General features: G+C 41.8%; 1 protein-coding gene across 1 annotated transcript in view; it reads right to left on the bottom strand.

The window, feature by feature from the left end:
• Positions 1-14576, bottom strand: part of cacna1c (calcium channel, voltage-dependent, L type, alpha 1C subunit) — a 178923-nt gene that overhangs the window by 45139 nt on the left and 119208 nt on the right. The window contains exons 8-10 of the mRNA XM_041963745.1: positions 9239-9342; positions 6090-6177; positions 5509-5593 (exon numbers count right to left, since the gene is read on the bottom strand). Coding sequence (XP_041819679.1) covers positions 5509-5593; positions 6090-6177; positions 9239-9342 — 277 coding nt within the window. The remainder of the gene's footprint in view (positions 1-5508; positions 5594-6089; positions 6178-9238; positions 9343-14576) is intronic.

Raw genomic sequence — 14576 nt, 5'->3', positions numbered from 1 at the left:
CGAATCGTCCTTGCCATCATCTCCAGAAGTCATTTTCAGATATTTCAAGCAGTACTAATTTTCAATAAGAAACTGACCAAAAACTTCTTAGTCCAAACATTCCAAACGTGAGGTTTTTCATGCAGTTTAATACAATAATATAATGTTTTGAATTTTAGTCTTCGTGTTTTTCTCACTGGGCAATTGTCACATTATATTGGGGGTGATTAAAAATAATCTGGAAACTTCTTGTTAGCGTGTAAGCACTCAACAGAGCAGTCAATGAGTGCCATTATCTTACATTTCTACTCAACAATATGGCAAGTGCCTGGTGATAACAACCAAAAGGCTAAAATTCAAATTTTAAGGCATTTCTTCATTAGCTCTCCATCATTTTATTATCAGAGCTAGCACGGCTAGCACAATGCAGGGGGATTTCAGGGAAAGGAAACTGAAACAACAAGGAGAGGACTGTGACATCACATTGTCAAATGTTTTAAGATGTCATGTGCATTGTGTGAACCGCACTACAGTTGTTTTCTGTGATGACATTGTCCTCTTGTTTTTTTTTCCAGACAAGTCAGGCAGATGCGAACTGTATCCTTTCCTACAAGCATATAAAGGAAAATGGCTGCGTCTCAATACAGAACGTCTCCTGTCCTTACCTCATCAATCCCTCCCAGCACCGATAGTTCTCACCTTTTCTATTATACATGACTAAAAGTTGAGGGCCATGAAACAGGGTAAAGGTTTTAATGCCATGAAGACATGCAAATATCACCAGCAGCAGGGATAGTAATTGGTGGTAAAGTCTCCACTGTGAGAGAATATAAATATATATGGCTTAGAGATTAGATTGTTAGTCAATGGAATAATAATAATATAATATAATATGGTGTACAAAAGGGGTGAGGAAGACGTAAGACAAAGGCTTTACAGTGTTGAGAGGCAGCCACTGCTCCCTTTAGCTTTGAAGCTCTGGAGGGGGAAGAAAAAGATGCTTATTCCAATGCAGAAGGAGAGGAGAGGAGTGGAGAGGAGAGGAGAGAAGAGGAGAGGGTGCAGTCCGCTTGCATGTCTAGAGTCACGTTTCCTATTAAATCTTTAACCAGTGTTGGACCATGCAGACAGACGCACACGCCTTACGAAGAAAAGCCGCGTTTTTCTTCACGGCTCCACGCAGAGACTGAAAACGATGGCTCTTACCTGGGGGACAGAGAGCACGGCTCAGCAAGACAAGCGCACACACACGCATGGATACACACAAATAGACACTCACAACCCACAAATGCGGGAATGCACACGGAGTGTACATTCAAAAATAATCACATGTATTGGCTCTGATGCCATACAGCACACAACCTGTTGCAAAGAAATGTGATTGTGCTTCTGCAAAAATGGCATTTCCTCTTCACAGTCACAGCTCATCTCATTGCTCCAGCTAGAACTATACTTTGAGATGTATTACTAGCCTCTTCTCTCTTGCACCATTTAATCTTCTGATCTCTACTTCATTGCCAGACTTTGTCATCATATCTAAACCAGAACCGTCTCATTCTCTCAAGAAAAAAGAAATTGCACAACAGAAAGACAGAGAGAGAGAGAGAGAGAAATAACTGACAGGGAGGGTTCATATTCTAAAGAGCTGAGGACGTCAACGTTCAAAAGCAGGTTGCTCTGCTGCTTTCACTGAGCACTACACAGTAAAATCCATTTGCCCATCCTATTCTCTATTCTTCCTCTTGGCCAACACAACAGCTATTGTTTCCTGCCCACTTCACCCCTTCCTCTCACACTATTTACATCACTGTGAGCCTGTGCATTCATCGGCGTACTCCTCCACATTGGTGTCATTCTATTGTTGAATTCTTGCTCATTTTTCCAGTGATTCAGATGTGATTGTCCAAGCACATTTGTACAGCAGCAGAAATTAAAAAAAGACTGTATATACAGATATGAAGCATGAAATCTAGCAAACATTTAGTACACAAACATATATGCGAATACACAGCTACGCAGCTACACACACATACACTCATACAATAAATAACATACGGTTATCCATTAAATGAACCAATTATTGCACATGGATCGTTTAAACTTTGACTAAACTGCAGACGATAATGATACTGAGCACCACCACACTCAAAAGCGCGCACACACCAAAAAGCCTATAACAAACAGCCACTAGGTCTCATATTCTTGGTGAAAAACACACACATATAAGCATTTAAACATGTAGACTCACATGCAAACAGAGAGGGGATGATGACCAGATATATACATATATTTGGACTAAAAAAATACTGTTATGACATAGTTTTACTTTGTCACAACAACCAACAGCAAACACGGGAGGCAGCCAATCCAACTCAACTTTATACATCACTTTTTGTTGTTTTTTTTAATTGACTTTCTGTAGCTGTTTGGTGACCTTGAAGAAGGCCATAGGCAATAAAGTTGTTCGACATAAAAAGTTCCTCTAGGCAGATGTACATCTGTGGTGGCAGAAGGTGGAAAAGTTTCATCGGAGGAGACAGAAAAACAGACAGCCCGAACACATCGTCCAAACTATATTGACACTGGAGTTTGAAAAAGACAAAATACTAAATCTATTGAAAATGATTTCAGAGTGGTAGCAAAAGGCAAGCTACACTTCTAGCAGGACTGGGACCATATAGTGGTCTTCATTTAAATATGTTTCATGTAAATATGATTACTAACTACTGAAGGAATCATCTTGACCACAAGCTCTTCAGATCTTATGCCCTATTCATTGAGACTTACCAAGATAACTATGACTGAATATAAACACATGTCTAGTTGCGGGCGAATACACATCGAAACACATGTCACAAACACACACGACACGGAGACGCACACATACCGTCCTGAGAGTCAGTAGAGTGACTGAACCAGGCAAGCTTACTGGTCTTCTTACCCAGGTGGGCTGGAGACACTCCTACCACAGACAGCAGTGGCAGGATGCCAAAACAAGACGACAGCATGCAAGAACAAGACGGCAGAGAGTGAGAGCATGCAGGACGCACGAACACGCAACATACAGTATGCCCCCTGAGATGACAGGAAACACACACATATGAGTACAGGAAACACATCATCTGATACATATACATAAATAAATTAACAATTGACACACCATTCAAATCAAATTTGAGTGTATGAGTGCATGTGTATATGTGTTATGAGATAACCACCATATTTTACAGGCTCTCGACGCTGGTGCTCACTCATGCTGTTACTAAAAACAGTCAAAGTCAATACAACGAGTGACATCTACTACACTCACAAAAAACAAAACACACATACTATAAAATATGTGTCCTCAAATGAACACATTATTCACATCATACATCAATATTACGCCCCTGTAGCTCTTCATGTAAAGACAGGATGATGCATCTGCAGAGAGGTGTGTGTGGTCTCTGTATGAGTGTGTGGTCACTAGTGTGACTTGTTCATGATGTGAAATCCCATCTGTTCTCTGTCCCAGATACCCTCTGTGTCTCTATTTTCTTCACACACATGCGCACACACTGCCACTCTCTAGTGTATATATTTCTATCCCTCTTTCGTATCTCAACATCTATTTTCCCTTCCATCTCTGTGCTGTCTCCTCTCCTCTCTGAGTGTCCTATCCCGTCTTAGGACATATGTCTGTGCGCGTGCGCGTGCATGTGTGCACTATTCTATGCAAAATGTCCTGGTCAGCAGGGACAATCTGCCCTCATTCATCTTCCCGCAGGAGGATCCATCCATCGAAGAGAGAGGGAGGCAGAGCAATAAGAGAGCAAGTGACTTGATTTTCCTCCATCACAAACAGAGGGATGATTGATCTTTCTGGTGGAGAACTTTGGATAATACGTATCAATCATTTTGTCAGATCATCTAAATCTAATGGCCTAAGTTATACCGTTTAGTAAAAGTAATGGTATCGATCTTGCACCTGACTGACACCCACAGTTTCAATACTTGTAAATTGATATTGTTATATTTATTTGTTTGATTTTAGCAAGAACCACATGTGCATGTCTATACTGGACCGGACTGGATCGAGCACTTACACATTATGTCTTGCTTTCTTGTTCAACTAACTTGGGCTTGTCTGGACTTTGCACATAACATCAGTGATAACTTGAAGGAAAGAAGCATCTCAACATTGTGATGTGACATTTTACGAAACTGACCCAATTGAGAGGCCACACAGTGTATTTGTTTGTTAATGTACCAATATAACACACACTGCTGATGTGTTTTTGCCACACTGATTGGCCCAGGAGAGCACAACGGTAGCAGGTGAAAACAAGGAGAGTTTACAGATTAGCCACAGGGGTGTTGTGCCTCATTTTCATGCAAATTGGGTCATTGCTCATTTGACCATATTAATTTCTTGAGATTCACTGAAAGATTAGATTATTGTTTTTTTTCCCCATGTCTTTCCTTTTTCCTTGGCAGTCATCAGTCTTTCTAAGGATGAGCCACAGCTCTTTCTAGACAATGAGCGCGCTGTGTGTGGAATATATGCAGACTGCATGCTCTGCATCTGCATATTTAGTCTGCATCATTCATTCATTCATCATCAGTGTGAGAAAGCTGAGCTCCAAGACGTTATGAAATACTGTAGTTCACAGTACATACAAAAAAAAGTACACACTTTTTTTATCAAATCCCTGCCTCTTTCTCATCATCCTTCTCTCAAGCTCTATTTATCTTCCCTGAGATCAAACCTTCAGGTCAAAAGAGGCCAGTGTGCTACTTTCCCACCGCAGGAAGAATAGCTCACTCCTGGGGAGACATGTGCTGTGTGTGGCTGCCTCTCTCTGGAGGTGTTGTGGAGAGAGACAGGGTGTTAATTTGTGTGTGTACATTTCTGTCAGAACACAAGTACACACCTTCCTGAGGGTGTATACCTACAGTGTGTGTGTGTGTGTGTGTGTGTGTGTGTGTGTGTGTGTGTGAGAGAGAGAGTGTGCATATGTGAGTGTGTTTGTTGTGAGCATGTGAGTGTGTGCCCAGAGGCTATTAGCTGCAGTCTGACACTTTCCACTAATATCTAAACAGGCTTTAAACCTCAAGAGGGTTCTCAGCCAAAGCAAGCAGACAATATAAAATCCTCTCAGTCTGTCAGTCAGTCACTCTGTCAGTAAGTCAGTCGTTCATTCACTGACTACGAGCCATGTGGTGGAGACGGCAGTGAGCTCACTACTTATAGACCAAACGCTAGGTTTGACGCAAACGTATGCACACCCACACACATGTACAGTTATCCTCACAGCTCACCCGTGCACTAGCGACAAAATATCTTCAGATATAAACAGAATCATTCCAACCAGCCTTTCTCAGGCACCGTACGCAAAGCACAGGAAAGTCTAACTGCCAATACACAACACACAACAATTCATAAATAACACGTACATCCTGCAAGCATAGTCATGGTCAAGGCAAATATACCGCCAATTTTGTCTTACTTACACACAGACACACACGCGAGCACGCTGTAGTACTCACGGTTTCTAGGTTTGTCGTCGTCCATGCCCTCCTCCTCGTTCTCTGGGTCAATGTCTTCAGCCTGAGTGATCCAGTCTAAATAGCCCTACATTCACATGCACACATAAAAAGCACACACAAAGAAAATACTCATTGGTTAGCAGGACTGAAAGCAATGAAATGTTTCCGCGTTCATTATGTTTCTCAACGTTCCAGTAACCTATTCTTGGAAAAGTGGTTTTAAAAGTATCTTACTATGATTTGTAAAATTACGATTTCGTCTTTCTATGTGTGTTGCCTTGAAGTGCCCTCATATCCCATTGGCTGTCCTCTTTGCTAGGATGTTCAACATTTAATAAAGCCATAATAAACATGATCTTAGTTCTTATCTAACTTATAGCATATCTTGTGGCTTCACATAAATTGAGTTATTTAACAGCGACACGTTATTATAACACATGCTTGTGTCAGATCTAGCCACAGAAGAGTGGGAAGTTTAAAATTTGAAAGCCTGACAGTAACATACAGTACATGTAAGTGGCAGGTGTGGACTGCTACGTCCTCTTTTAGAAGGAGCCTGCAGCACAGAGGGTACAGCCTACCTTGAGGTCCTCCTCCAGTTGCTGTTTTTCTCTGAGTTTCTGGAAGTCACCACGTGCCTTGGCCTTCTCCCTCTCCTTGGAAAACTCTCTGGAGGGAGGGGAGCAGGAGGAAGGGGTGCACAGTTGGGGGTATAGATAGAGGGATAGAGAGAGATTGGAAACAGAGGGAGGGGGAAAAGAATCTGAAAATCTAGACTGAAGTGTTGCAAAAGGAGTCACGAGACAATAGTGCAATAACACACAACGTTACACAGAGAGTCAGAGCAGGAAGGAGGGAAAACCTGCTGAGGAGAGAAAAAAAACTGAAAGTGAGGAGAGAAAAGCTCTGCCAAGGAGAAAAGGTGTTAGTATGCAAATACAGATGAAAGCATGTCCAGTCACATTGCAGCTGGAATCACATCTCAAACAATCTTATTCATCTACATACATTTTTAAGCAGCCAACAGATTATATTCAGTTCTGTTTCTATGTCGATAAGTATGCAAACTATTATTAAGTCTGCGCTGGTGGGAATATGTATAATATAATTATGAAGTCACGATGGCGCCACAATTTGTAATTCACGCAGATGAAAGCTTCAATGAAAAAACATCTAATTGTAAAACTTCTAGAAGTCTTGATATAAATTCAGTCCCAAAGTGTTTAACAGGCTACAAAATAGTCCCCTTTTTCTCACTTCTAATTTCATTTTTTCTGTCACTCTCCGAGGGCAACATGGCCCCAGGTGCTCCCAGGCCTGCTGGGAGTTGGAGGCTGTGCAGTGAGTTCTGGGTCCACCGCTGGGCCTCCTCCCAGTTGCAATGTGCTTGGTACAACCCCAGAGGGAGGGACAGAGAGGGCAGCCCTTACCAGCTGCACCACCTCAGCTTGCTGGAGGAAAAGTGGCTCCGCATCGAGGTCGTCCCGCATCACCACGCTCCTCACCTTTTGTCTGCCAACTCATTCATTCGGTGATCACCCAGAGGTTCTGCCCATAGGTCAGTATGATGCTATACAGGTAGACAGAGAGCTTTATTTTGTGCCGCATCTTTCTCTCTTCTAAAAACATCTGCAATTCTTCACATGGTTAAAGTGTGTAAAAGTAGAGTACTTTCTAAAATTCCTTTCACCATTTATTATGGAGCTATCTGGTTTCTTTGACTTTATTCTTCTTAATACAGTATAATGCCTTCTTTTTCAAGAGTCTTACGATTTTGGGGCGGTGATGTGGACGAAGAGGACATAAACGAAGATGATTTAAGACAACTAAGATCAATGTTAGGAGAGTGTGAAATATTGAAATATTATGATGAAACCTGGTGAAATTACTTTCAGGTGTCAGGACAGAAAGATCGAATTAAGGGACGTTTGATTAAACGGTGCACTTTGGGAAGGTCAAAGTCAGGTTGGAGCCACAGATGGAGATTGTATGAAAAGGAGTCGTTTGGATGAGAGCTGACAGGAGCTGGGAGACCTGGGAACATCTGCAGTTAAAAGGTGTGCAAACCCACATTGAAGGTCCACTGGCAAGTAAAATATGCTCGCATGTCGATCCATCCATCGTATGGATCCACCCTTTGAGAAGTGGGACTTTCTGTGGAAGCCTAATTAAAGTTTCAGACTTATCTGAGGGTTCAGCTGAATATTCTCAAACAGATACTGTGCAAATGCTACACAGATTTTAATTAAACATGTGTGTAATGTTTGGTGTTATGGTTCCCTTGAGAGCAAGAACAGGATCCATAATGGAAGTCTATCAATTGCCATGTGTCATTTTCATTGATTTCTAGGGTCAGTCTATATAGGCTGGAACACAATGTGTGCATGTGAGAGAGAGTGTGTGCTCTGTGTGAAATTTAGAGGAATGATGGGGCCTCAGATTACACCTACAGACAGCAGACACACACACTCAGGCACACACAAGACAGATCAATGAGCATTAGGACAAACCGCTATTGTCTTGCTTGTCAGAACATTAGCAGGAGACCCAGTCTTATTGATTTGCTGTGTGCCAGCGTGGATATATACTGTATGTGTGTGTGAGTGCAAAACCATTAACTCATCTTTCTGCCCTAAATCATCATTGAATTCTCTTTTTTCCGCAGCCTTTGCTCCATATTTCCTCTCCCCATTCTTTCTATTTACATATTACATCAAATCAGCACATACACTGTCACGCTCGATGTTTCTGTCTCCACGTCCGTCGCTCTCCTTCTTCCTGTTTTGCCATTAGTTATTATGCCAATCTGAGACCCACACACACTCCACGGAGGAATCAGTTGGTAAAAGGTCAGGCTGTGTAGTGTGTTGACAGCATCATTAGTCAGAAGTCAGACAAAGAGTGAGACAGCCAAACCCCCCAAGCTGTTTGGACCAGATAGACCTCTATTATTTTTCCCACAATGCTGCTGTCACATCACTGTGGATATCCAGAGTCAGATTCGGGTCAGTCAGTCACGGGTGAGACACTTCACTCCCCTAAACCTGTTCCCTACAAAAGTTAAAATTATACGTAATTGCCAAGGTAATTATTCCGGTAATGTCTTCTTAAATGGAGGCTGGTGGGTATTCCCAAAAGATGAAACCCAACTGCAAGCTGTAAACCATTCGTCAATACACTCACATTGTTCTACAAACACAACTTTCATTTGATGTTATATTAGGCTGCGTCCACCGAGAGCCTGAACTTACATCGCTGGCTTATGTTTCTCTTTATTTTAAATTGAAATGACAGTGTTTTGTGCCATCCCAGCAGCGCAGAGAACTGAGAATTTTATGATAGTGTAATGCTATTCTATAGGAGCAACACTGGAGAGTTGCACAGTGAGAATTTTTGGCTATTGCCACTGTGAAAGCAATTATCTATCTAAAATGTCGCAATGGCAGCAAATACCGATCTGATAACACTTTTCCTTGTCTACATGTTCTGGGACATATACTATCTACTCTCAAACTGTACCTGTAACAGTTTTACAACAACGCATTCCTGCACATGCTGTGTACGGCATCTTAAACTTAAACACCACCTAGAGTCAGAAGCAGGAAGTAGACAGAGGTAAAGATCTCCCCTCAGCAAGAACAACCAGCAAAGCTCTCTGTAAACAACAGCATGAAGGGATGAAAGAGAAAAAGAGATGTTAGTGTCAAGTGACCCTTAACCTTGCCCTTACCCGCTCAATACACCCAGAACCAAGTTTAGCACAAAGAAGGATCCGATGATGATTAAGGTGACAAAATATACCCAGGGCCACCTGTACCCTACTGCATCATTCACCTAGGTGGAGAGATGGTGGCATGGAGGAGTGGGACCAAGGAGAGGAGATGGAAAGGATGGGTGGAAGGTAAAGATGGAGGGAGGAACAGGAAGGCAAGTAGCGAGGACATTGATTGAGAGGGCGGGGATGAATGTAAGGAAGGAGCAATAAGGGATGTGAGGAGGGAAGGGCAGGAAGAGGGGAAGAGGGAGGGAGTTAGATCCTCAGTGAAAGTTCCCAACAGATGGAACCGTTTGCTTCTGCAGGATCCCTGCTGGCATTATGGTGCATTCAAAGTATTTGTCAGAGTCACTTAGTGGGCCACATGGCAACATATTTAGTCAGCTGTATATCATGTGGATTTGAAAAACTAGAGGTGCACCCGTTGATTAATGAATTGGTCATAATAACAGAAGGCTATGACCCACATGACAAACAAAACGACTCCTCTTAGAGTTAACTGTTGGTGTGGAGAAGCTGAGAGCATGCACGTCTGTAAGAAGGGAAGGTTATAAGTCTAAAAACAGTTTGATTCACTTTAGTTCCACTCGAATCAGCTCATTTAAGGCTTAATCACTGCGGAGAGAAGGCATTTTAGTTAGACACTTCAACAGACTGTGCAGCAAGACTCCCAGGGACTGGACATCATTACTGTCTTCATGACAAATTACACTCTCTCAATGTCTTTACTCTTCAAAATGAACTCAATTAGACAATGGAAAAGCCTCAAACAGTTTAGTCTATAGTTAAATCAATGTTCATATATGTTTTATTGTTTTTATTTTGGATGTAAACTCATTATTATTATCATTGTCATTATTGTTGTAGTGGTCATCCTCATTGTTCGACTGCTTTTTACTTTGATGATCAAATTATTTATGTCTGGTAAAATTTATGTTTTTGTGAACATTAACAAAAAATGATGTTCCCTGTGCAGTGCAGCTTACCATCCCATAATTTCCATCTTTAATGCCATGTCTCCTCCAGACTCCACTCTCGTTTTTTTTTAGCGTTCCACCTCCACGGCTGACCTGAGGGGTGAATTATTAATACCCCAGTGTGTCCCTACAGGCCGGGTGGTGCTTGTACCGAAACAGCGTGACTTGGCAGAGAGGGGTAAAGCAGCACCCAGCTCGCCTGCCGCAGCAGCATCTCTTGAAACGAAACATACACACGCAGACACAGCATGTGCCTCTATACAAATATAGACACACTGTCTGCACATACGCGAACAATGTTGGCATGCACATTTGCACATGAGACCTACACGTATGTTAATACACACAAGACTGATCTTTACATGTAGTTGGGTGTTTAAGGAAGAAAAAGGGTGCTTAAAAATGAGCCTGGACTGAACCAAACAACTCACTTAACTAAAAGAAAAACAAACAATTGTGTGTAATTAAACCTGTGCTGGTCAAAAGAGGTGAGTCCAGCAAATGTGGGAGGTCTGCGTGTGTCCACCTGTCCACCACAGGCAGGTTGTGACTGGATGTGGCCCCTTGAGGTCAACTGACGTGAGCAGAACAGCTAGACAGAGGGTACGTCACTGCTTCTCCTGTGTGTACTGTATGTGTGTGTTCCTCTCCGCCTTGTGACAAAGGATTGATTGAGTGGAACAGAATGGAGAGAAAGCAGGAGATTTTGCTCAGTTCAGTGATCGTCAGTTCATCTTCCCTCGACTGGAGAGGACTATGAATCGTACAAGACAAAAGCTCTGCTTCTGCTGGTGGACTGTCGGTGCGAGGCTGCGGTTATCAACCTCCTCTTATTTGGCATTTAATTTTTTCCGTGTGAGCCGGACTAATCTGCGCGTCAATGCTAATTCAGATTATTACCCATATGCGCACCTCATTTGAACATTTCTTGACACTCATCTCTGTAAATAAGTAAACACTGGAAGTAGATGTTGTGCATTTGATGCAATTTTTGCTGTTAGAAAAATGATTTGGTACTAAATGTCCAACCTTATTTTTTTATTAATCCCTTATTGTGCGATCAGCAATTGAAATGATGATGGTGATGACAGGGATTAAGATGATCAAGGCTGACACATGTTCATTCCTACAGCATGGGAGTCTACATTTATATTTTTGGTTCACATGAGTGGCTGTGTAGATGAAAAAGCAGATTACATTGATGAACAAACATTTTGCAAGGAGTATGTTCGATTTCAAGCAACTCTTCAGTGCTTCACTGGATCCTTAAGCATCAACTGGTGCATGGTACATGTCTGGTGCAGGGAGTTTTGCTGCATGGTCACTTATCACATTTAGAACACGACGTACTGTACTGCCACATCACAAAACACACACACACACACACAGACATTTGTACACACATGACAACAGCACAACCTCTTACCCGCTCAACACCCCCAGAACGAGATTGAGAACGAAAAAGGAGCCGAAGATGACGAGAGAGACAAAATAGACCCATGGCAGCTCATAGCCCATAGCATCCTGCATCTGAGAGAGGCAAAGAGAAAGAGGAGAGAAGGAGAGGGAGAGAAGAGGGGGATTAACAAGAGGGGAAAGATAAGGGAGGTCGAAGGAAGACAGGGATGAGAAAAATGGGGAAGGAAGAAGAAATGTGGCAGAAAAAGGTTTGAGAAGAGGTTTTTGAAAAGATTGACAAGGACGGAAGAAAGAAATGAATGAGCAGGGGAAGAAGAGGTCAAGGACAGCGAGAAAGTGTGTTAGAGAGGGAAGGAAAGCAGGAAAGTGAAAAGACGACAGGCAGGAAACAAGAACAGAGCAGTGGATGTTAGAAAGAGCAGCAGAAAGACCTGGCCAAGCAGTAGCAGTTTTGTATGATTAAGTGTGTGTATAAACCCTTTTGTCTGCCTGTTGGAGAGCAGGTGCTTGACAATCCACAATTAGAAACACACAAAACAACACTTAACCGCTTTTGTAACTCCATGGCAAACCTTATCTCTTATTCAAAATGTGTGTTTACACAGTTAAGCAATCTCTTAAGAAATCTTTTCTTGGAAAGGTGGATTGGCCTTTACAGGAAAAGCATTTAGATGCTGTGAGTCTACAAGTATTCATGAAAACCAATTCTGTTCCAGAGGATTTACGGCAAGTGGAATGAACAAAGATGACTTGTGTCCGGATATACAGTTGCAGGGAAATATGCCACATACTCATCTGGATACTGTATTAAAGAGTGCTTGCACAGAGACAGATCATTATTCGGGCTGCAAATGGGACATGATATGGTAAAGGTGATGTCTGACCAGTTTAGTATCCAGGATTTCCAAACTGTTGATCAAAATGTTCTGATTACTAATCTGCATGTAAATTCAGCTGATGAACTTTTAAAAGACAACATTCAGAAAAAATCACTTCCACCTGGAGGCTACTGGATAGAGAGAGACAAAAAAGAGGGAAACAGAGGAGGGTAGAGAGGGTTCATTTGCTACGACAGCAGCAGATGTTGGATGTCATTAATCGATATTCCCAAAAATGTGAGACCGTGAAAACTACAGAAATGCATGGCCCAAACTAAATAAAAGACTTGGAGTTGTCTGATTGTCTTTCCACAACCATTTGTACTAATGAATAAGTCCCATTCACAATGAAGAGAGCTGGCTAAACTTAAAATTATACGATTTACTGGAGGTAATGGGTTAATTTGTATTACTCACTCATCAGTCACAGTGTGGGGACTCGCCTTCCTTATGGGAGCAAAACGCAAGTACCTTAAATGTAAATCATTACATTTTACAGTGCAGACTTCGGTTAAGTTTAGAGTAAGGTTTGGGATAAACAAGCAGTGGTTATGCTTATCAATATCTCCAAGAAATTAATGTAAGCCATGTAATGTCTCCAGAAGTGATGGAAACACTTGTGTGTGTGTGTGTGTGTGTGTGTGTGTGTGTGTGTGTGTGTGTGTGTGTGTGTGTGTGCAGGAGGTTGCAGAAGGCAGGGTAGTTGCAGCAGGGGTGTGGAGCTTGTAAGCTCTCTGCTCCATGTGTATACAGTACATGCACTCACATTCACATTCACACACACACACACACCTGCTTGCACGCACAATAAGATCCCACACTCACACCGATTCAGACAGTTACACTGTGTCACCAAATTGAGATTAGGTTTGCTAAAAACGTCAACCTTTCAACAAACTTTTTTTTTTTTTTTTTACCAGTGTAGCCGTTAATTTACTAATCAAATGATTAACTCATTACTGAAGTATCCTGATGGCTAGCCCCAGCTTGTGCCACTCATGTTTTATCATTAAATTCTAGTCACAGAGCTCGAAATCCGTTTCTCTGAAAGCTAAATCACTGGAGATCTTTCAAACACCTGAAATGTCATTTGCCAGTTCTTAACACTGCTTTGAAGGTATTTCCAAAATCTTCAAAGACTCTTCTGTCCGTCTGAATGAAAAAATAATCTCTCAGTGGTTTACAGATCTCTTAATTCAAACAAAAATGGTAGCTGAAAGTGACATACTATATCTCATTGTTCGGCTGACAAAAGATTTATTATCAGGTATGTTTATCTATATTACACTTACACTTAAATATAGATGTATAACAACATGCACACAACAAATAAGCATATGTAGATTCTGGCTGACATCTTTTTTTTTTGGATGAGAAAATACAGGTAAAAATCCAGATAGAGGATGAAAATCTTTTCATTGTGCAGCTGACAGATTATTTTCTCATCAAGATGAACAGAAGAGTCTTTGAGGATTCTGAAAAATAAATACTGTCATAAATGCGTTAAGTGTTGTTCAAGCGCCTTCAGGGTTTTTGGAAGATCACCGGGGATTTTAAAACCAGAGAAACGGATGCTTAGCTCTGTGACCTGGATATAATGAAGGCATAAATCAGGGCTACCTGATAGCTGGAAACCAGCACAATTTCGTTGCCATGTAGCAGGATTTCAGGTGAAAAGTGATGTTTTGAAAATCCCAAGAAACCGTATCTGTGCCGCATGAGTGCTTTGCGGGGATAGGCGGCAGACCACAATGTGCAAGCAAACAGAGGACCTTTCAGTAACTGCCACGTGAGGCGTTGCCAACCGTTTTTATCAGGACATCATCAATATCACAATCTGTGTGTAAAGCCATACCTCCATCACAGAGGTCGAAATCAAATGCTTTCTAAAGGAGGCACATGTGGGAGTTTGATTGAACCTTCCCTAATATTGATCAACAGCGCAGACTAATCTATTGGCTTATTTAGCTAGATGGGGCTGCCTATGCTTCTGGCCATTTACTAAGGAAGGGATACTAT

This window comes from Chelmon rostratus, chromosome 22 (genome assembly GCF_017976325.1).
Source record: "Chelmon rostratus isolate fCheRos1 chromosome 22, fCheRos1.pri, whole genome shotgun sequence".
Classification (NCBI taxonomy): Eukaryota; Metazoa; Chordata; class Actinopteri; order Chaetodontiformes; family Chaetodontidae; genus Chelmon; species Chelmon rostratus.
Note: the sequence above shows the minus strand (reverse complement) of the source record. Positions and strands in the feature narration are given on the sequence as shown.